This window comes from Solenopsis invicta, chromosome 4 (genome assembly GCF_016802725.1).
Source record: "Solenopsis invicta isolate M01_SB chromosome 4, UNIL_Sinv_3.0, whole genome shotgun sequence".
In the NCBI taxonomy this organism is placed as follows: Eukaryota; Metazoa; Arthropoda; class Insecta; order Hymenoptera; family Formicidae; genus Solenopsis; species Solenopsis invicta.
In genome coordinates, this window is record NC_052667.1 from 4,008,221 (window position 1) to 4,029,003 (window position 20,783).

Sequence of the window (20,783 nt, forward strand, 5' to 3'; positions counted from 1 at the left end):
ATCAAGCAGTTCATGATTCGCCCTTATAAATTATTTCGTCTCACATTACTTGACAGAGGTCGTTGAGGATAATACTAATGACGGCAGTAACTTTTTATTGTTTGCGTACGATGCATAATACAATAGAAAACAATAGCGGACAGATGACGCAAATTGCAAAAGAAAAACGAGATTATAAATAATACGCCATTGTGACGCTTAATTGCACCGCCGAGATCCTTTCTAATGGTGGAATTCTAAATATTTTTTTTCCATTAATCGCTCGCTCTTTAAATACACGCCCTTTAATCTTTATTATCAAACGCAAATGTAAAGGTTAGCTTTGTCAACTTTTAATTCACACCTTTGCCACTATTTCAGTAAACGCTACGGCGTGCATACGTATACACGGCGTTATGTATACTACTGGGAGTTAGCGCACTTTAATTTGCTTTACTGTCAGCGATACAGTGTGTAAAGTTGCCTACTATAATACGGAAAATACCGCGCGCTATAGCGGATACAGCGTTTGATGCCTCCGATCGTAATCTATCTGGTTTAACGATCGAATAAAAATTTAATGTTCTACGAACCGTGGCAATTGAAGTAGATAAGGTAACGCTACTGCGAACGTTCCACAGCCCTATTAACTTTACAATCGTCCTACTTTGGTGTAATCGGCGTTTAAACCATGACAAGGACGTTGTATTATACGTCGCATCGACGGATGCTGCTAAACCCGTCATTAAAATCCCATGCGCGGTCTTTGGCTATATCATCGTTTTCCTTTATTTACCTAACGAATACAGCTCAGAAACCCTTGACCAGTTTAAACGGTGGTATGAAACTTTAACGTGAGCAGAAGCTAAGGAGTTTAACGCACGATCAAATCTGAATAGTAACGAGAGATATTTTTAAGATTAGAAACGACTTGTTAAAACGGCGTGCTTTCAGGCATGTTGAAGTGCCTTTACTTTTAACAAAACTGACAAATCAAATTAACAAAATGTTTTTTTTTTTTTTTAGAACATCTATATCTGCAGAGTGAATTTATGCATTTGACCATAAATACACACTGAACAATAAGTTTTTCTAAAAGTGGAGACATGCATTAAAGCATGTTGTTTTAAGCAGCTTTTTTTTTGCAGCGCACAAACGAGCGGGAGAATAAAGGTCTCGGAATAATAGATAAGAGGATTTTTTTAAGAAGTTAAAAATACTAGTCAGAAACTAGTATTTTAGGGGAGCGCGCGGGAGAATAGCGGAGTGATTTTCATATATCTCTACCACTGACAAGAATTGTGTAATCAAACAATCGAAGCCATAAATTTGCGAATCGACGCGGTATGAGTTGTGAGGTATTCTTTATTACGGAATTCTTCTCCCTTTGACGGCGCGCGTTTCGCACAAAACCGCTTTGTTTATAAAAAAAATACAAATGAAACAATGTTATTCCCCGCACGCCGCGCTATGTTTTTTTCCCTAACTCGTGTCCTCTGATCTACGCCCCCCAATGGCATTCAATTTCGAACAAGCGTACGTACGGGGCGGCGGTACACACCATTATGCATTTGTGTGCGTGCGCGCTACACGCCGGGGGTCCATCGTTGGTTCCTGATATACACGAGAATTCGCGGGTATGGGGCGGGCAAGGGGTCGGGGGAGGGCGGGGGTGCGCATGCAGCGGCTTTGATTTTCAGCCCACGATACGCTACTGCCAATTATTCAGCGTACATGTTGGCCCATTGTGAATCTGTCGAGAGATGGCGGTCGATTACTGCATCCGAAGTGGAGCCGTTATGTCAATTTGCATAATGCATCGATTAAATAAAGGGTTGCGGTCCTGTCCGATGTCGTGGAGCACGACGGCGGCGGCGGCGGAGGGCGCGTCCCCGCCGCCGCCGCGCCGCCGTCGCCCGCAAAACAACTATTGACAGGCGGCGAATTCTCGACGCCGTTCACGTTCTGTGCGTACGTCAAAATTAATGTACGCTCCCCCGTACGCTCGATCTACCCCCGCCTCATCTTTTTCCGGCGCTCGCGCACGCGACACGCCACATCACGCACGACGCGCGCGTTAACGATTATGAGCTTGTCGTCGATGTCGCTACGATGACGGTCGCACTAACTTGTCCTTCGCCATTAATTAGCGGCGTAAATCGCGGCCGCGCGTCGCGCCTGAAATTTCCCGTCGTGTCCTTTTACCCCCGTACCCGTGTCGTAAATCAGAACGCGTCATTTGTCAACCTCGCGCATCGGCCCGGTACGCAATGCCGAAATGTGTATGTAGGATCACCGAATAAATTCTCGTCTTGCTGGCATTCAGTTTCGCATTTAATGCCCAAGCCGTTGTTGCATGATAATTGCGGCACGACCCGACGACGTGTTCCGCCGATGCGGTAATTCCAGACATTGGCAAACGATCGTGCTAATCGTACAATTATTGTCCGCTCGCCGTGTTGGCGCATACGATAAATGTGACTCCGAAAAATCAATACGAATAATAATAATAAAATAGCAATATTTTTTTATCGGATATCTAGACATTTTTTCTTTGGCGAAATTTTTGAAACGTCCAGTAATTGAAGTTTATCCTGGTTAAATATTGAATCCAAAAGTGTGAATAAAATAAAAATGATAGACTCTCTCTTTTATTTTTTAGTTAACTGGATAGATGATCGTCAGTACTCCTCGTTGGTATATTTTCTATTCGATGTGGGCTTTTATAATTTTTTTTTTCCAGACATAGTCACAGGCTGCAATCGTTGCAACTAACCGTGTGAATTAATTCATTTATTGTCGTTTGTTCAAGTCTTTGCTTGTCAAAGTTCTATGTGCGACTACAGTATGCGAACAACGCGAATGAAAAAGAAATTTTATCAACTATTATTATTGTACACGTGCCCTAGAAACGTTATTTGATTTTCATGTTTTCTCGTACACGTTTTCGTTACAAGTTTAAACGGTAACTATTAGACGATGTCATATTTATTCGCTTTGATGCATGATTAATATTGTTATTGTAGCTACCGATCGAAATTCTTTAATCTTGTTTCATTGAAAATTAAATTAACCGCAATCTTTTTCGATCAATTTTAATACTTTGCATTAAAGATATTTTATTCGAATTGTCGCTACTAGCACTGGTCGAAATTTAAAATTTTACCAGGAGAAATTGATCGTCCATTGTTTCGTGTCGCTATTATGTCGCTTGGTTCATTATCTTGCGTTGTGATATGGAAAATCGATACAGGCATCGATATAAGCGATCCTAATGCAGGCGCGTAAATATTTTCACTATGTTGAAAGCAGGGGAATATTGCAAGCGTAAACATTTTCCCCGTTACCTGCGAAAGCAACATGGATACTTAGCCTTAAACGTGTCAGCATACATAAGCGATGACGGAAGTTCTCGGAGAAACATAAATTGAGGGAGAGAAGAAACCTTGTAAAGAGAATAGAAGAATACTTATCGACCCGGACCAATTATTTGTTTCCCCAATCCCATTAGCGAACGCAGAACGGAAAGAAACGAAACTTGCCCTTCTTTCGCAATTATATATTATGCTATTTCCCTCCCCCCCTCTCTTTCTCTCTCTCTCTCTCTCTCTCTCTCTTTCTCTCTCTCTCTGCTAGAAAGCTCCCAAGTTTTTCATTTACTTACGTGGCTCGTCGACGTCGCCGAGCAGAACTTCCGCTACGACGAACCGGGCCAGCAAGCTCATCAGCAAAAGCATCCTCTCCATTGTAAGCGATATGAATCTTCGCTTCCTCCTCCTCGTCGTGCAGATACACCGTCCTTCTCCTTCTCCTCGAATCCCGTTCTTAAGTGGAAGACGACGTGGCTGATAACTTTCAATGAGACGAGCGATTTCCCCCGGTGATGATCCGTCCGTCAGGTCATCCGGAATCTCGGTCCTAACGGACGCATCTCGTCACAAGACGCGAAAGACGGGGGATCCGTCGCATCGATCTGACCGCCACCGGCGCGCTCGCCGGTCCCTTCGCGGCCGATTTTCACCGTGATGGTGAATCCCACCCCCTCCCCCTGCCCACCGTCCGATAAAACGTCCGATGTACACTTTTAACGGTAACGAGCGAGGCTGACGGCGGCGCGCGCGGGGCTCCCGACCTGCGCTTTGAGAGGCGAGGCTTAAGTGCAGTTGACGGAGCACGCGAGAGGCACTTCGCCGCTGCTGGATTCTCGACAGCGAGAAAACTGCGGATTACAAGTAAGTCGCGGCAGCTCCTTAAGGGCTCCGCGCGCGATTACGCGCGTTATTTATGTACGCAAACTCTCCAACGTCGTCTAACGGGGTTACTCGATCGGCTAATTGTACATCCTTGCACAGTCTATTGGCGTTCACTTCATACACCACTTAGTCTCACACGCGCCCGCGAACGTGCCATCCCACGTCTCTCCTCCGTCATCGCCCGGCGGATAATGACGTAATGATGTTTTCGAGAACGTGGGACGGAAAAATCGATGGGCTAGATGACTCGGTTCGTCGTGGATAACCGCAGGTCGACTACGTCGAGCGTTAACGGGCGCAGGTAACACGCCGCCGTACTCCGCGCACGAAAAACATTTTACGTGCACCTTGATATATCGGGATTATCGTCCACCGTCCTACTGCATCCTCCGCAAAATTCATATATAGCGGCTGCACCGCTCTCAATAATTATAGCGTGAACGTGTCGCGGGAAAGTGAAGGCGTTCAGGCGGCAAACGCCGACGCGTTGGCATCTCCAATCGCCAATCGATCGGCAGACTTGTCAAATCGATCCGACGCGACGCCTCTTCAGGTACAGACGAGAAAAAAGATTCTCTATGTCACCTGGGAAAGAAGATTCGGAATTTTCTTACGTATTATGCTATACCGTCGCGTGAAAATATATTCCGTTCCTTCTCGAGGGAGATTGCCCCCCGCGGCCTCGTGATTCAGTGTGATACCAGATCGCAACCTCGGGTCAGTGGCCGACGCTGGCGAACTCGTGCCAAGTTTTCTCTGGGAGGAAACGCGTATAGGGAGATTACCGTGGGTACGAGGGTGGTTCACCGCTGGTCGTCCTGGACGCTACACTTTCACCTGTCGCGCGCGCACGGATCGGCCTCCGAAAGATTCCGTCCCAGATTTCACGCGCATGAAAAATTCGGCGATCGGATTCAGACGACGCGGCGCGACGTTTCCCAGCCGATCGAGCGAACCTCCGGGAAACGCGAACCCCTGCTTAAGGTGGAAGGCGCGCTCACTGCTGCGTTGCGGCAGGCCTACTGACGGTGCCGTCGAAGCTTTCGGCTCGACTCGGCGCGACTCGTGCGAGTCCGTCACCCTCCGGTGCGGCGGCCGCTTAAAGCGCCCGCCGATCACTTTTCATCCCCTTCGCTTCCGAGCCCGGCCTCGTCCTACTCTACTGCGCGCGCCCCTTCCCATCGGGACCGCCCGACACTTCGCGAATCGGGTGAACGTTAGAAAACGACTGTCGTCTCGCTGAAAACGCTGAAACCGCGAACGATACGGAACAAAGAGAACGCGAGGTCGTTTGTGTTTAGCTTGCAGCTCGGAATGTGAGAAATAAGGGTTAATGATTCGGGAAATCTTTGCCGGTCGCCAGCGCGACGACAGATATACAGCTAGAATTAAAACGGTATCTATATAAGATTTTGAAAAGATTACCCAAATCCCGGCCTAATATTGCGAATAAATTAAACAATTATACTCTCTCATTTTGCACTTAATAACCTTTGTCTTTTTTTTAAGAAGAAACGTAGAAATATAAGAGAAATGAGTCAAAACGAATCTTGATGCCTATAATATTTTCTACGTGAATTTATACAGGGTGTTTAATATTGTAACATGTGGGGACAATTTCAGAAATGCATTCAGGACACAGAAATAACAAAAGGTATTTTTGTATACTGTAGATCAGTTTTAGGTCAATTCCGCGCGCGCACGCGGCTCGGTTATTGAGACACAAATAATTTTATTAATATTATAACAGATGAAAAATATCATTTATATCCTTTATGACTCGTATTAATGAATTTTATTATTTTATAATTTTATTAAAGGAATAACACATCGTTCAATAAGTCCCGAGACTAACCCAGAGATAACGCTAGTAGTACCAAGCTGGCCACGTTTCCCTAGAATGCGAACCTTCACATGAAACGTGTACAAATTTCACGTCGATCGGACCACAAACAGCTGAGTTATTGAGGTTAGAGCAAAGTCACTTTGTAATTTGTAAACGGCTTCCAATGGCCTACCCGAACGTTCCGCATCGTTTGTGTCCGTACGACCACGTTTAAACTCAGCATACCAACGACAAATCGTTGATTTAGATGGAATTTACCCATTAAAAAACAATGCTTTATCAACACGCGAAACTAAATTTTTTTCCATTTTTCAAACAAATTACAAAGTGACTTTGCTCTAACCTCAATAACTCAGCTGTTTGTGGTCCGATCGACGTGAAATTTGTACACGTTTCATGTGAAGGTTCGCATTCTAGGGAAACGTGGCCAGCTTGGTACTACTAGCGTTATCTCTGGGTTAGTCTCGGGACTTATTGAACGATGTGTTATTATTCTCCTGATTATATTATTTCGTCAAAATATCCATCTTCTATTTCCAAATATGCTGCTCCTCTTTGTATAAAACGCCACCAATTAATATGTCTAAATTCAATGAAATTTTGAGCAAGTTATAATTAGGAAAATAATATTCAATAATAAAATTATCAAATCATAAAATTTATGAATAAAAGTTATAAATGTTTAATATTGTTCGTTTATTACATTAATAAAATTATTTATATGTCGGTGAATAGAAAGAATTCTCCTATAATGTATCATATTTTAACGTTTTGTATTATTTCTGTGCCATTTTTATACTCACACGTTGTGAATCACTTTTTATATATTTTTTCCAATTCTTTTCTAACCGCGTAAAAAAATATTATTAGACACCAAGATAATATTCAAGAAGATTTTTATTTTTTTAAGTGGTGTGTAATATAATAATTTTTTCAATACGAAAACGAACGATTTTTTTATCGTTGTTTTGTATTAAGGGGGATGATGTCAAACGCACATAGGCATAGATTAATATTACATGCAACACAAAGCATTTTGTAACTCTGCGTTTCACGCAAAATGACAACTGTGCGACTAGTACTGTCAAAATGACGTGGTATGCTGCGTGCTGTGCGTTTGACCAATTACGTTTGCGACTACTTTGCGTCTCTCTCTCGATCGACTAAAGCTACTTGGACGCTGTATGAATATCATGGAAGAGGTATTAAGAGGAAGTACTAATTAAACAGGAACAATCTGTATTGAAAGATTAAAAGGTGTCGACTGAAAATTTGTTAACTTTGTAACCTAAAGTATACATTGAATAATTAAACGGCATTAAATCTACAATAAACAATAGAAATTTTAAACTTGATCAACAATAATATTGGCTGTTATGTATAATATTATTGATATAAAATCGAATTGATATAAACATTATATGAAGACAAAAAATATAAAGAAGTATAAAATAGGATATAAAATGAAATATGTATAATATAATTATAATATTATACATATTATACATATCATTTCTCTGTTGAGAGCACAGATAATGAATGGTAAACGAATGCATTTAGATAATCACGAAGATAAACATTAAGTTGATAGTATTAAATTAATATAAAAAATATATCTGGGTTATATAAGTAAAATCAGAGTGCGTGTTTAAGAATTTTTTTTTGTTCTATTATTATTATTATTATTATTTTCCTGCTGGTTTATATTCCTTGTAGTCACGCATTCTGGTATACTGTACGCAGTTTTTTTTACATACGCTTTGTGTTGCGGTGAAATAAAAAAATTCAAGAAAAATGACAACTGCCAATGCATAAAAGCGCGAGTATTAAAAACTAAAAATTGAATTACAGAACAAGCCGGATTTAATTCGTGGACCCTGCGGGCAGTGAAAGTGATTTACGTGTACGTCGGCTAACCGAAAAAAATCACACATGTGTACACGCGTGAAACGTATGCATTGCATTGACATGGACATTTAAAATTCGAGAACATAACTGGAAAACGTGAAATGTTAACTCTTTGTCAGCTGCCTCTTTTATCTTTATTTGAAAATTTTACAAAATTTGAAACGCAACAATTTTCAAATGCTTCAATTTGGAAATTGCTTCGTGTTAATAAAATTTTTCCAAAAATCCCTTCTGTCAAACAGTGCAAATTTGCAATTGTGTATTAACACTTATACTTTATATATGTATCGAGTAGCCATCATGTCAGTATCACGTTTACCATAATTATAATGATAATAGATGAAATTCATTGAAAACAGATGTGCAATAAGGTGTATTCAAGACGAAAGTTTATTGCTTCCGCAACAAGTTTCTAGAACACTGTTGTAGAACGATGATTTGCTCGAATTATTGTACTTGCCAAAATGAGAGATAGTCCGAAATGCCTGAATATTATCACAATACGTTGTTGAAGTGTTGCTATTTATCTCGTGTATACTTAATAATGTATGCATGACTAAAGATATTTACATTATTTCTTGTTCCATTCGTAGTCAAGATTAATGAGAGAAAAAAATCGTCTTGTGATAAGGATACGTCAATGTTGCAAACTTCGAATGTCAATAGGTCTTTTATCGTTATGATAATATTATAATTTTATCATAACGATAAAAGACCTATTGACATTCGAAGTCTGCAACATTGACGTATCCTTATCACAATATTACAGATCAAACTGGATTGATTTTAACAAGTTTCAGATGTAGAAATTATTTTTACTACAGAGTTTTGAAAAAAAAAAAACTTTTCTGTTTTCTTCTATTACGTTTATCACTTCGAGATAGTGCGACTTGTGATAACAGCGTTAAATATTTCTTAATCAACGTCAATATCTGATTACGTGCATGGAAACATAGAATCAGATTATTTGCTAACTAACGAAGATCGGCGGATAAAAACTTTTAATAAAGATATTTTTAAACGCCGAATCTTTTTCAATAAAACTGTAAGAAAGAATAAATTCCTATTAATAGTTTTTGTTCATATGTGTCATAGATCTTTATTAAGTAATTATCCGTTATTATCTTCCCGAATATAATTCTCCCGAAGTTGTCAAAATAATCGACAGTAGAGTTGGCCTCTTCACACTGAGGTGAACTTTCCGATAGTTGTACTTCACGGTGATATATCTAATTGCTAGAACGAGCGTAAAGCATTCGAGTAAGATATTACAAATCATCGCACATCGTTAATTTTCTTTTATTAGCAGAGAAACTTAATTATTACTTTTTATCCGAAAAATGAATTCACCAATTACGCGCTTAGATCGCCGATTTTTAATTTAGTTATTCCTCGGCTTTCACAATATTTTCCAATGATCTTATTACTATAGTTAAACATAAATCGTAATGCTATTCAATGCAAAAATACGTTAATTTGTTTGGTGCATTCAAATGCTTCTGGTGTAGCTTTTGCGAAATACGTGGGAATTTTATTAGTTTCGTTACAAAATTGAAAGAAAGCGTTCCTGTCTTCTTCTGTTGCGTTTATCGTTACGAAATGTTTATAGTTTTATGATAACAACATTAAATGCATCTTAATCAATGTCAAGGTCTGAGACTATTAAGCTTTAAATTTATTTTTTAAATTTATTCACGAATGAATTTATTCGGTGAAATATTATCACTTTTATTGCTATCTTTTCTAAGTGCATATGCTTTAGTTCATATTCTTAATATGTGGATTTTAAATATAATATAAAATATAAACATTTTAGATATCAAACGTAATATCAAACATTAAAACATTTATTACTACTGCATGTTATCGATACGTTGATATTCTTATTTATATAATTATAAAATTTAATATGTAAAACTAGTACAAAGTTGCATGAGAATAACGTCGTACAAAACAATGTAGCATACGTACAAATTACGTAGCATCTTCTTAGATGAGCTTAGTCAATTTTACATATATGCCGTGAGTCGTTTGAAGCGTCAAAGGGGATTGTGGAGCAAGAACAATTGGAATCTGAGTTTTTTCGCAAACATTTATTTTATAATTCATCAGCACTTTGATTAATCCAACTTTGGTCTGATAAGCGGCAAACCTTGCTCCTGAAAAAGATAGCGCGCATGATTTTAACATTTCTCAAATCAAGTATGTGTGTGCATGTGTATGTATACAATAAATATTATATGTAAACTAAAGAGAATAGAAAAAAGATAGCGCGAACATTATAATATAAACATTATGATACAATCCATAAGTTTTTTACCGATACAATTTCTTGGACCATCTCCGAAAGGTAGATAATACATGGAATTTCTCTGTTCCATGTTTTCTGGGCTAAATCGTTCAGGATCAAAAACTTCCGGATTTGGGTAAATATTGGGATCATTATGAATGCCGTAAACGGGTATAATCACTTCTTGCCCCTTCCGTAGATCGATTTTAGTCCCCTCGAAAGTGTAATTTCTTATAGGTCTTCTCATGAGAAACATTACTAGTGGATATTTTCTAAGAGTCTCTGTAAAGTAACACAAGCACTTGACTCAGCAGAAAAAATATTTTCAAATAGTCGATTTATTAGAAGCTTGATAAATATTTTGCAAAGGTTGTCGTCTTTGAGTTTCAGAAGAGCTTATTGAAAAAAAATTGTGCCAAATATTTGTGACAAAATTCGGTTTATTAAATTATTAAAAAATTAAATTGTTTTTTGAAGATTAAACAGACCTTGAAAGATCTTTTCCAAATAGCTCATTTTCTTGATGTCATCGTATAATATTACTCCATCACTACTGTTAAGGACTTCTTTAATCTCCTTTCGAACTTTATCTTGAATTGATTGATTCAGGGCCAACTCGTACATTGCACAGGACATCGTAGTAGAGGATGTTTCAAAGCCAGCCGCAAAAAATACGAACGCTTGGGCAGCAATGAATTCATCCGTTACATCTATAAAAATATAGAAATAATGAAATACTAATAATAACAATAATTTATAGTGCCTGTATAAGATTTATGTGAAATTGAAAAATAGGAAGAAATTGTACACGCATATATGTATAAGCAAATAATCAACTAGGCTACAATGCTTATCAGAAAGAGAGAAGATAAAAAGTTAATAATTGAATAAGTTAATTATTTGATAGAAATCGTCATTATGACTTTTGAATTTGTAATTCAAGATAATAAGATCTCGTATCTTTGAAGATATAATTAGCAAAGTAATGCGGTATGCTGTTGACGATGAGCCTAACAGTTTTGCCTAATTCATTGCTCGATTAAACAAAATCTTTTTTAGAAAAAAACACATACTCGAAAAAAAAAACAAGAGCAAATTAAACCAAAATTAGGTTAAGGCCGGTATTTATAGACTTAAATAATTTTCAATCTTTGATTAAAAGCGTAATTACTTACAGATTTATTTATAAATTTATTTATTCTTTTTTCTTTTAATTAAAGATTGAAAATTATTTGAGACTATGAATACCGGTTTAAGACACAAAAAGGTGAAAAGTTATGTTCTTACTATTAAAGCCCAGCTTGTCAGGATTATCCTTGAGATCAATGAGTGTATCGATGAAATCGTGTCGACGGATATTGTTCTTCTTCCTATACTCTATAGTGTTTCGTGTAATGTCCGTTATAAATTTAGTCACTTTATGATCATCAAAGATATGTCCGAAGTTCTTGTAGACCCACGGGATTTCTCTGAGCATGCTTTTAAAAACGATTGCTGTATTGGCGCGGAATATGTAACGACCCATTTTCTGAAATTCATTATTCTCTTCCTTCAGCGCGTTCATTTCGAGACCGAAGGCACACGATCCGATCACATCAACGGTGAATTTGGACGTTAGATCCTTGCACTCGACAACACCGTTTTCAGATACCTTTTTGTCGAGATACTTTTCGAAGTAGTCGGCACAGTTCAGCAATAAGTGAAACATGTCCTTCAATTTTCCGGACGTAAAGGTGGGCGAGAGCCTCGTTCTTAATGGTCGCCATCTAACAGCGTCGAGCCTGAAGAGGTGCATGGACATGGGTTCGGCCTATAAATTATCCGTCAGTGTATCAAAAAGTGGGAATTATGTTAGAAAAATTTTTTCTTAAAATTTCCGTGTGATCAACGCCTGCTCCAAAATTTATACGTCAGTTCAACTATATAGGAAGAGAGAGAAAAAGAGACACTCTTTCCAACTTGTAATTTTTTTAATTATTTAGTGTACGTTGGTAATTGTGAAAATTATTATTTTGATGTAGTTTTGTGTCACATTTTATTTTATTTTTATCAGTTTATCTCTTCTCTACTTAATGTTTTGTCATTTTAATAGCGTATCAATTTAAGTAAAAATTATTCTGAAATAAGCATGCTGCACATGCATAATTTCACAATCGCACGACTTAAAAAAAAAGAAAAAAATCATAATTATCTATTACAGTCTATACAGAGGAAAATACCTTATCGTTAATAAATGTACTCCGTTCGATAAAGGTGGCGAAATCCTTAATCAGCACCTGTTTGATGTATTTAGGATCCCTTAGGAGAAGCACGGGTCTTCCTCTTAAAAACACACCTACAACGGACTCTGTCGGGTATTGCACGTAAATTTCTTTGTACATGTCACCCAAACTTTTCTTGCCCATCATAAATTTGGCGACGTTGCCGAAAAATGGAATAGGTTTCGGTCCATTAATTCCGCGCGATGTCCAGTAGTCAAAATCGGCGGTCACATAACGATAAATTAAATATAAGATTACCACGCAGGCACAGAGAATTTCGAATAATCCTGCCATTATAGTTAATCGGCTGCTTGTGCGACTGTGATACTCGCGATTTAATTTAACTTGTAATAAACTCTGTACACAGTCAAATACTGATAATAATACAAGACCGTAAGAAATAACTATCAGTGCGTGATGTTTATTTTACGCCTTAGAAGAGAATGACTTGTTACTTCTATATGATGAGGGATATTAGCATTATATTAACATATTTGTACATCTATCATATAATACATATACGTATTATGACTATCATAATGCACGCGATGTCACTATAGCGATATACATTCGAAATAAATTTTAATTTGGTTACATAGTTTATCAGTAAATAAATGCAGAACACGCTTAAAAACGAAATGACTCGACAGTTATGACTCAGTCACTGATAAACTACATACTTAACTTATAATTTATTTATATTGTTAAATACTGAGCTCTCAAATGTATAGGTATCGCTGTAGCGATCGCGGCATGCATTATGATAGTCTATTTTATGTTTCTTTTTTTTCTTTTGCTTGCGCTCTCTTCTCTCTCGTTCGCGCTTGTCAGGTACGTTGTTATATCCAAAATAAAATATACTTTTATATGTAAAATAGAGTGTTTGCTAATCACCCGACGCAACAGTTATTAGTATTGATTTCTTATCTGTCATAATACAAACAAATATTTCTTTGAATTTAAGTAATTTGACAAAGGGTTAAACATTTTTGAAAAATTAATTTGTACCATGTTATTTTGTTTATATTCTCCTGCGATATTCTCATTCAATCCAAATGATATTTTGCATCTGGAATGGGTTGATACGAACGGGCAATGGGAAACCACATTCACATTGATAATAATAAGTATGATTAATTACTTCCGGAGAATTGGCTTAATCGTGGATGTTCTTGTTACTCTATATAGCTATACAACCTTACATTAGTCACACAGAAGTTTCATAAACATACAAAAATAATAGTCCATTCATAAGACTGATAATAGCACAATGTCAAAATAATACCTTTATTACTTTAATTAATTAATATTTGTCCTTGGCTAATAATTGCGTGTCAACAAGAAACACTCGAGGCCTTTTCTAAAGTCCAAGATTTTAGTTTTTTGTTTTTTTATTTTCCCTTTTTAGTGTTGTATTGTGTCGTGCCGACCATCGCTTATTCTTTATGATGCATGTATTGCACCCGCATGTATATACGCGATAAGAGTTTTGCGTAGTCAAAGCAATTTAGCATTGACGATGCTAAATTATACGATTTAAATCGTTTCAACATTACAAAAATTCTTGATTGTTAGCACGCTTAATTCTTTTATTAATAAATGTCTTATTGTTTTGATATTTACAATGTTGCAGCTTAAACATGTAACGCAAGTAATAACATTATAATGAAACATGAGTAAAATGACACTTCCGTGTCGTTTTGTACTACTTAATTGATTAAGTATACAGAATTATGTGTAACATGCATACAAATATACATGACAGTATAATGATCCTCTTAGGTGATTTTGCTCAATTTTACATATATGCCGTGAGTCGTTTGAAACATTAAACCGGATAATGGAGCAAGAACAACTGGAATCTGAGTTTTTTCGCAAACATCTAGTTTATAATTCATCAGCACTTTGATTAATCCAACTTTGGTCTGATTAACGGCGAACCTTGCCCCTAAAAAAGATAGCGTGCATGATTTTAATATTTCTTAAATTATTATGTCCATGTATGAACATGTGTGTGCGTGTATACAATAAATATTATTAAAGAGAATAGAATGAAGAGAGCGTGAACATTATAATATAAACATTATGATATAATCTATAAATATTTTACCGATACAATTTCTTGGACCATCTCCGAAAGGTAGATAATACATGGAATTTCTCTGTTCCATGTTTTCTGGGCTAAATCGTTCAGGATCAAAAACTTCCGGATCTGGATAAATATTCGGATCATTTTGAATAGCATAAATGGGTATAATCACATCTTGCCCCTTTCGTAAATTGATTTTAGTCCCCTCGAAAGTGTAATTTTTTATAGGTTTTCTCACGAGATACATTACTGGTGGATATTTTCTAAGAGTTTCTGTAAAAAACATAAGCATTTGACTCAGATAAAATGTTTTTAAATAGTTGATTTATCAGAAGTTTGACAAATATTTTGCAGAAGTTGTCATCTTTGATTTTCAGAAGAACTTATTGAAAAAAAATTGTGCCAAATATTTGTGACTAAATTCCATTTATTACATTATTAAAAACTTAAATTATTTTTTGAAGATTAAACAGACCTTGAAAGACCTTTTCCAAATAGGTCATTTTCTTGATGTCATCGTATAATATTTCTCCATTACTATTGTTAAGGACTTCTTTAATTTCCTCTCGAACTTTATCTTGAATTGATTGATTCAGGGCCAATTCGTACATTGCATGGGACATTGTAGTAGAGGATGTTTCAAAGCCAGCCGCGAAAAATACGAACGCCTGAGCAGCAATGAACTCATCCGTTACATCTATAAAAATATAGAAATAATGAAATACTAATAATAACAATAATTTATTATGCCTGTATAAGATTTACGTAAAGTAGAAAAAAAAGGAAGAAATTATACATGTACATATGTGTAAGCAAATAATCAACAAGGCTATAATATTTATCAGAAAAGGAGAAGATAAAATGATAATAATTGAATAAGAATGATTTGACAAGAATTTTGAAGTTGTAATAAAACAAGATAATAAGATCTTGTATTCGAAAATATAATTAGCAAGATAATACAGTATGCTGTTGGCGATGAGTCTAACAGTTCTGTTGTCTCTAATTCATTGCTCGTTTGAATTGCCTGGTTAAACAAATATATGTTATCAATGTTAGACGAATACATCACTCGTCACCGTACTTGTTTGCACAGAGTCAGTTTATCACAAATTATCTTATTCGGTTAGGTAACGTTTCGTTATCAAAGATTCAATTATCTCTCAAAAAACAAACATGATCAAAAAAGAATTATGATAAGAGCACATTAAACTAAAATTAGACTAAGGCCAGTATTTATGGTCATAAAGGATTTTCAATTTTTGATTAAAAACGTAATAAATTATAGATGTATTCATACATTTATTTATTTGTTTCTTTCAATTAAAGATTGAAAATTACTTGCAACTGTAAATACCGGCCTAAGACACGAAGGTGAAAAGTTCTTACTATCAAATCCCAGCTTGTCAGGATTATCCTTGAGATCGATGAGTGTATCGATGAAATCGTGTCGATGGATATTGTTCTGTTTCCTGTACTCTATAGTGCTTCGTGTAATGTCCGTCATAAACTTAGTTATTTCATGATCGTCAATGAGATGTCCGAAGTTCTTGTAGAACCACGGGATTTCTTTAAGCGTGTTTTTAAGTATAACTGTTGGACTGGAGCGGAATATGTAACGACCCATTTTCTGAAATTCATTATTCTCCTCCTTCAGCGCGTTCATTTCGAGACCGAAGGCACACGATCCGATCACATCAACGGTGAATTTGGACGTTAGATCCTTGCACTCGACAACACCGTTTTCAGGTACCTTCTCGTCGAGATACTTTTCGAAGTAGTCGGCACAGTTCAGCAACAAGTGAAACATGTCCTTCAACTTTCCGGACGTAAAGGTGGGCGAGAGCCTCGTTCTTAATGGTCGCCATCTAACAGCGTCGAGCCTGAAGAGGTGCATGGACATGGGTTCGGCCTATAAATTATGCATTAGTGTATCAGAAAGTGGGAATTATGTTAGAAAGTTTCCTCTTAAAGTTTCCGTGTGATCAACGCCTGCTCCAAAACTTATACGTCAGTTCAACTTTATAGGAAGAAAGAGAAAAAGAGACGCTTTTTCCAACTTGAATTTTTTAAAATTATTTATTGTATGTAGGTAATTGATACATACATTTCAAAATCGAGAGAGAGAGAGAGAGAGAGAGAGAGAGAGAGAGAGTAAATTAAAAATAAATTTAAATAATTGTTAAAATTATTATTTTGATATAGTTTTGTATCACATTTTTATCAGTTTATCTCTTCTCTACTTAATGTTTTGTTATTTTAATAGTGTGTCAATTTAAAAGTAAAAGTTATTCTGAAATAAGCATGCTGCATTCATAATTTAACAATTGCACGACTTAAAAAAAAAACAAAATCATAATTATCTATTACAGTCTATTACAAAGGAAAATACCTTATCATAAACAAATGCATTCCGATCGGTAAAGGTGGCGAAGTCTTTAATTAACACCTGTTTGATGTATTTAGCATCCCTCAGAAGAAGCACAGGTCTTGTTCTTCGAAATATTCCCACTACGGATTCTGTCGGGTATTGATCGTAAATTTCTTTATACACGTCACCCAAGCATTTCTTGCCCATCATGAATTTGGCGACGTTGCCGAAAAATGGAACGGGTTTCGGTCCATTAATCCCGCGCGATGTCCAATAGTTAAAATCAGCGGTCACATAACGATAAATTAAATACAAGATCACCACGCAAGCACAGAGAATTTCGAATATCCCTGCCATTGTAGTTAACCGGCCGCTTATGCAATTGTGATACCCGTGATTTAATTTAACTCACAATAAAAACTCTGTAGACAGTCAAATGCTAATAATAATACAAGACCATAACGAATAATTAACTGTGCGTGATATTTACTGCGTAATGTCGAACAGTATAATTCTCTCTTCTCACGACACGTCTTAAGAGAGAATGACTCGTTACGTTTATGTGATGAGAGATATTACCAATATATACACATGTGCACATGTAATCATGCTATATAGGTTTGATAGATATTATGTTGAGTCATTGCATTTTAAGCGTGTTGTGCAGTTATCTACTGATAAACTTTGTTCTCAAATAAAAATCAACCTCATTGTTATGTTAGCATACGGATTATAATTCTTGTAATAAAATATCAGGCAATTGAAGATTTATAAGTGCAATAATTGTTTAACACTTTTATAACATCAGTGACTTCATGCGATAGAATGAAAAAGTTTATTAGAGAAAAGTTGACATGAGCCTTCTCTAGCCCTCTAGATAACCCTTTATTTTTCAGAAAATAAACATTGCATTAATGTAATTAATGTGTACTCATTACATGATCTGCATGGATAAAAAAAGTAAAAATACACAATTTATGTATCCGTGGTTTTTTTTGTTATAAAGTATCCTAAAACGAATTCTTTAAAGGTAACAATAAAATTTGCCTAATTTTTTTGACAAATTGCATATTTTAAACAACAATGAGTGTATTACTAATATTATATTGTTATTTTATATGCTTGTAACGTCCCAAAACTACCTTAATTATATTTTTCTCTTTCTAATTTTTTTTATAATGTAATTTTAAACATAAAATCATGAAGCGTAAATTGACATACTTACTGATAAAGGCAACTATACAACAGTAAAAAAAAACAATATAATATAGTATGGAAAAACCGGAACATTATGAGATCTATTGTACTATTCAAACTATACGATCTAATATTTTCGAGCATTAAATTAAAACGAAGTTACTAAATGATAATGTTTGTTATCTTTGTTTACTTTTTATTAATTGAGAAAGTCATCTTTGCTAATAAGTTCAGAAGTTGCGTACAATTCTGATAATACCATCAAGATAAACTATGCTGACACTTTGGTATGAAACGCGTTACAAGTAATAAGTAACCATTACTTTTACCACTATTTTTTTAAAATAATGATTTGATAATGACGTTACAATTTTAAAAACGGTAACACCAAGGATTGCAATTGTCACTTTTGTCAAGTAATTCGTTACCATTTCTAGTTACATATTAAAAAAGTTAACTCGTTATGCAACCAGTAAAAGTAACGAACACGTTGATTTGATTTTACGTAACAATTTTACATTACTTAACGTGTTGATTGTTAAAAGATTATTTTAACTCTGGTTTTAATTATAAGATTGTTATGAAAAATTTGTAACGTTATTATCGTATCGTTATTATAAAAAGTAACAGTAATTATAACGGCATTACTTGTTACTTCTTTTCTTTATATTTTATGAATGTGGATTTTCAGAAAATAAACAAACAGATTTCCATTATATTTAGTAACTTTGCAATAAATATTATTTATACATAGCTGCAATGAAAATAATATTTAGAAAAATTTTTGTACTTTTCCAAAATATTAAAATATTATTAATTTCTTATCTGTCACGTTACAAACAAATATTTCTTTGAAGTTAAATAATTTGACAAAGATTTAAATATTTTTTAAAAATATTTATTTGTAGCATTTTATTTTGTTTATATTCTACTGCGATATTTTACTCTCATCTAGTCCGAAATGATATTTCGCATCTGGAACAGGTTGATACGAACGGGCAATGGGAAACCACATTCGTATTGATAATAATAAGTATGATTAATTACTTCCGGAGAATCGGCTTAATCGTGGATGTTCTTGTTACCGTTGTTGTGGTGCCACAGCGAAATGTTTAATTAAACGTCGATTCTAGAATCTCAATCTCAGATAGAAATGAAAATATGGAAATGCAATGAGTTACACTCTGGTAGATACGCAAGATAGCTGGAAACTCAAACTAAGCGCATAAATGTACCAAGTCATTTTTTAAAATACATAAATCATTCCGCTGCAATCCCTCACTAATACCACGTTGGTATCTATACGTCCCCTACCATCGCTGGTATTGTGAGGAGAAATCTCTTTTACAATCGGAGTAAGAACAAGTCATATAACTAACGCTTACATCTTTTATATGTGCATATATTTTATGGGTCTCTAAAATTTTATAGACATATAATACAAAAAGTGCATTGAAATTGTGTAAAACAAAATTACACGACAATATGTTTGGAACGATGAAGATAATATCTTCCTAGAAAATGTCATATAAATGAAAATAAAAAATTATACACGTACAAAAAGTATTTTTATTACATAAAAATTTTTCATTAGCTTTCTTCCGTTGAAGCTCGTCAAAGCATTCTCGTTGTACTGACTCCAAAAACTAAATATTATCTACGGTTTGAAATACATGCTTTAATTAAGAAAATGTTATACCCTCTTCTATATTTTCTCTTAGCAATTTCGTCTCTGACAAATCTCTCTAAAAAAAAATTGAATTTTTTAATATGTATAATTCATTCTCTCATTGCGTAACAGAATCTCATTGCACATGCGTAATAACAGTCGCTCTTAAAACCGTATTTTTATGATAAATTGATAAGACTCGCGGCAATTTCGCGGCAATTTATATACTAACATCAAAGGCGTAAAACATGAACAAACAAATATTATTTATAATCTGTATTAATAAAAAATGTTTTAGTAAAATAAAATAAAATTTTAAATATCTCGGTGCAGCTTATCTTCAAGTGTTGATAATTTAATATTTTAAGGAAAAATATTACTTTACAAAATCATCATGATTCATCATGCTGTTATTATCATATAATGCGAAGATCATACTGTTTATTGGAATTTAAGTCGCGACTGTTTATTGTAGCTTATATGCATTTTTGTGCCTCGTGTCTAGACATTGCTTGCTGAGATTATATAGCTATTAAAATATATACTTTTCAAAATCCTTTTGTTTCAGCCTAAAAAAGGCGAAATAAGGAAAAAGATGTTTTGCTAACGTCACGTCGTATTAATGCGCCCGCTCTCACGGCGGTTTGCTTTTTACGAGTTTATTTCAATTCTGTGCGGTGGACATACAGTTAAATGGATTTCGACAATTCATTTACCGTTTGATCTACCCGCGCATTTCAATTATATGTTTACTCTTTGTCGACGGCATTCGCCTTTCTATTGAGCCAACGTGCACACCCGCGCGTCGGCGGTCGTCGCATCGACGAGCCGGGTAAAGTCGTGGGAACGGATGCGGTACGATACAATTGAATTAATCTCGATCGAACAACGCGACCTCCGAAATGAAACAGGAAATCACG

At 35.6% G+C, this 20,783-nt stretch overlaps 3 protein-coding genes across 3 annotated transcripts in view; all 3 read right to left on the reverse strand.

The window, feature by feature from the left end:
* The window catches only part of LOC105195823 (Down syndrome cell adhesion molecule homolog), a 33,118-nt gene extending 27,848 nt beyond the window's left edge, over window positions 1-5,270 (reverse strand). The window contains exon 1 of the mRNA XM_026136422.2: window positions 3,644-5,270. Coding sequence (XP_025992207.1) covers window positions 3,644-3,725 — 82 coding nt within the window. The 5' untranslated portion in view covers window positions 3,726-5,270. The remainder of the gene's footprint in view (window positions 1-3,643) is intronic.
* A 3,999-nt stretch (window positions 5,271-9,269) lies between these two features.
* Window positions 9,270-13,390, reverse strand: LOC105195822 (probable cytochrome P450 6a14). The gene is made up of 5 exons (XM_011161429.3): window positions 12,496-13,390; window positions 11,564-12,086; window positions 10,765-10,986; window positions 10,307-10,558; window positions 9,270-10,145 (listed from the first exon to the last, which is right to left on the reverse strand). Exons 1-5 carry the CDS (start codon window positions 12,829-12,831, stop codon window positions 9,976-9,978), a joined length of 1,503 nt encoding a protein of 500 aa, XP_011159731.1. The 5' UTR covers window positions 12,832-13,390; the 3' UTR covers window positions 9,270-9,975.
* A 715-nt stretch (window positions 13,391-14,105) lies between these two features.
* Window positions 14,106-17,557, reverse strand: LOC105195645 (probable cytochrome P450 6a14). The gene is given in 5 exon segments (NM_001319647.1): window positions 14,106-14,485; window positions 14,648-14,899; window positions 15,102-15,323; window positions 16,016-16,538; window positions 17,019-17,557. Coding segments are annotated over 5 exon segments (1,503 nt in total). The 5' UTR covers window positions 17,355-17,557; the 3' UTR covers window positions 14,106-14,315.
* Between the last annotated feature and the right edge of the window lie 3,226 nt (window positions 17,558-20,783).